At 58.6% G+C, this 2,404-nt stretch overlaps 1 protein-coding gene across 1 annotated transcript in view; it reads right to left on the bottom strand.

The window, feature by feature from the left end:
• Window positions 1-29: 29 nt before the first annotated feature.
• The window catches only part of LOC113490561 (zinc finger protein 85-like), a 5,991-nt gene continuing 3,616 nt past the window's right edge, over window positions 30-2,404 (bottom strand). The window contains exons 3-6 of the mRNA XM_026867082.1: window positions 1,767-2,351; window positions 685-1,035; window positions 457-578; window positions 30-218 (exon numbers count right to left, since the gene is read on the bottom strand). Of these exons, the coding sequence (XP_026722883.1) occupies window positions 30-218; window positions 457-578; window positions 685-1,035; window positions 1,767-2,351 (1,247 nt within the window). The remainder of the gene's footprint in view (window positions 219-456; window positions 579-684; window positions 1,036-1,766; window positions 2,352-2,404) is intronic.

The raw sequence follows: 2,404 nt of genomic DNA, 5'->3' as shown, positions 1-2,404 counted from the left end.
GCATCCCCTAAACTTCCCATATCAGTTACTCAGCGGAAGATCTTCCCACCCTGGGGGCATTTAGAGGTCCCCCGCGTGGCGCGGGCCACCGGCTTGCTGGTGGCCGGGTGGGTGTTCTTCCCGCCATCCCCTTGTCCTGGCGCTGTCTGCTCCTCCTTGCTCTCCAACTCCTCCTCCAGCACCGGGGGTGCTTGTCCTGGTTCCTGGGTGCTCGGTGCCTGCAGGAGAAAGACAAAGCCTTTGCCCCAACTCCGGAACCCCCCTGCACTGAGGAGCTTCTTCCAGGTCAGCTCCATTCCTCGGAGCTCTCCAGTGCAACCTCCAACCAGCCCAGCACTGCTGCCACGCTGGGAGCAGGAGTCCCAGCACAGCCCCACCACGTGCTTTTCCAGGCCATCCCCACCCACCGCTCCCCCAGGGCCGGGGACATCTCATGCTAAAGCCCCCAGGACTGACCATTGTGAAGCGTTTGTTTATGCCTCCTGAGGTGACATCTCTGCTGGAAGTTCTTCCCACAGTGGGAGCAGGCGTACGGTCTCTCTCCTGTGTGGATGCGATGGTGGACAAGAAGGTTCGAGCTACAGGAAAAGCGTTTCCCACACGTGGTGCAGAGAAACGACTTCTCCTCGGTGTGTGTCCTCTGGTGATGAAGGAATTTCCAGCTATCCCTGAAGCTCTTCCCACAATCCTGGCACTTGTCGGGCTTCTCTCCTGTGTGGATCCATCGGTGACGGCTCAGGTTGCTCCCACAGGTGAACCCCTTCCCACACTGCTCACACCTGTGCTCCTTCTTTCTGGAGCGACTCTGTGGTTGGGTTGTACCTTCTTGACGGTCTTCACCGTACGTCCCTTTGAAAGAGCATTTTCGGGGTTCCCCCGTTCCGCGGCTCCCTTGCGTATCACGGGGCTGCTGTTGGCCATCGTGCTCCACGGCCACCGTGGGGCTCTGCGGCTCCTCTTGGGGCCCTTGCAGCATCCCCCTCTGCTCTTCCCTGGGCTGGCACTGCTCCTCCTTCTGCTCCTCTGTCCCAGCGCCTGTGGGGGGCCAAAGGGGCTCAGCTGGGGGCTCTTCAGGCACATGAAGAGCAGCCACCTCCTCCAGCAGCTCCCACCCAGACCAGTACCACCCAGTATGGTGCTTGCAGCCCCTGAAGCCCTTCTCGTATCAGTGAGTGTTTAAATGAACAGGGGCTGTATGTGTGTGTGTGTGTGTGTGTGTGCAGGCACGTAAAGGTGTGGGGTTTGTGTTTGTGTGTGAGTGTGCATCACTGCAAGTGGGTCCAAGTTCACAGGTGCCCATGGCTCTGTTTGTGGGTGTGTGACCCTTCTTCCTCATACTCATCATTCTCCTTCCTCACCTTCCTTCTAACCCATTTCTTCACCCTGGAACAGCACCCAACCTTGGTCCACACCTTCATCCCCCCAAAACTCCCACCACCACCCGAGAGGGTCAGGGATGGAGACGGGTCTTCTCTGGATGGGGCAGGGTTGGGCTGTTGGCTGCTCCCACCCACTGTGGGTGAAACTGGGAAGGGGAAAGAAGAAATGGAAGAAACCCCGCGGGTGGAGGTAAAAATAGTTTTGAATGTGGAGGCCAGAAGAGGTAGGGAGCTGGAGGAGGCCATCACTCACCCCCACCCATGGGGAGATGGATGCCCAGCCAGATCCTGACCAAAAGCTGGCCACCCCCCACCCCCAAAGCCCCTCCTCTCCATTTTCTCTCTGAGCACGCCGTGATACAGGTTCAAGACCCACCAAGGACTCACCATTCTGGAAGACTAACTGATGCCTCCGGAGGTAGTGGTGGTAACTCTGCCGGAAAGCCATCTCGGAGTGTGACAAGGCGAACAGCCTCTCCATTGTGTGGGTGCGTTGGTGTCTGATGAATTCTGATGGAAAGGAGAAGCCTTTCCCGCATAGGGCGCAAGAAAATCGCTTCTGCTTGGTGTGTGTCCTCTGGTGACTCAGGAGGTTCGATTTCTGCGCGAAGCTCTTCCCACAACGCCAGCACTTGTAAAGATGTTCTCCCATGTGGATCTTTCGGTGACGGCTCAGGTTGCTCCCCCAGCTGAAGACCTTCCCACAGTGCTCACACTTGTACTCCTTCTGTCTGGAGCTACTCCGTGGTTGGGTTGTGACTTCCAGAGGGTCTTCACCACACGTCCCTTTGAAAGAGCATTTTCGGGGTTCCCTCGTTCCGCGGCTCCCTTGCGTATCACGGGGCTGCTGTTGGCCATCGTGCTCCACGGCCACCGTGGGGCTCTGGGGCTCCTCTTGGGGCCCTTGCAGCATCCCCCTCTGCTCTTCCCTGGGCTGGCACTGCTCCTCCTTCTGCTCCTCTGTCCCAGCGCCTGTGGGGGGCCAAAGGGGCTCAGCTGGGGGCTCTTAAGGCACATGAAGAGCA

Source organism: Athene cunicularia, unplaced genomic scaffold (genome assembly GCF_003259725.1).
Source record: "Athene cunicularia isolate RWA unplaced genomic scaffold, athCun1 SCF_137, whole genome shotgun sequence".
Classification (NCBI taxonomy): domain Eukaryota; kingdom Metazoa; phylum Chordata; class Aves; order Strigiformes; family Strigidae; genus Athene; species Athene cunicularia.
Note: the sequence above shows the minus strand (reverse complement) of the source record. Positions and strands in the feature narration are given on the sequence as shown.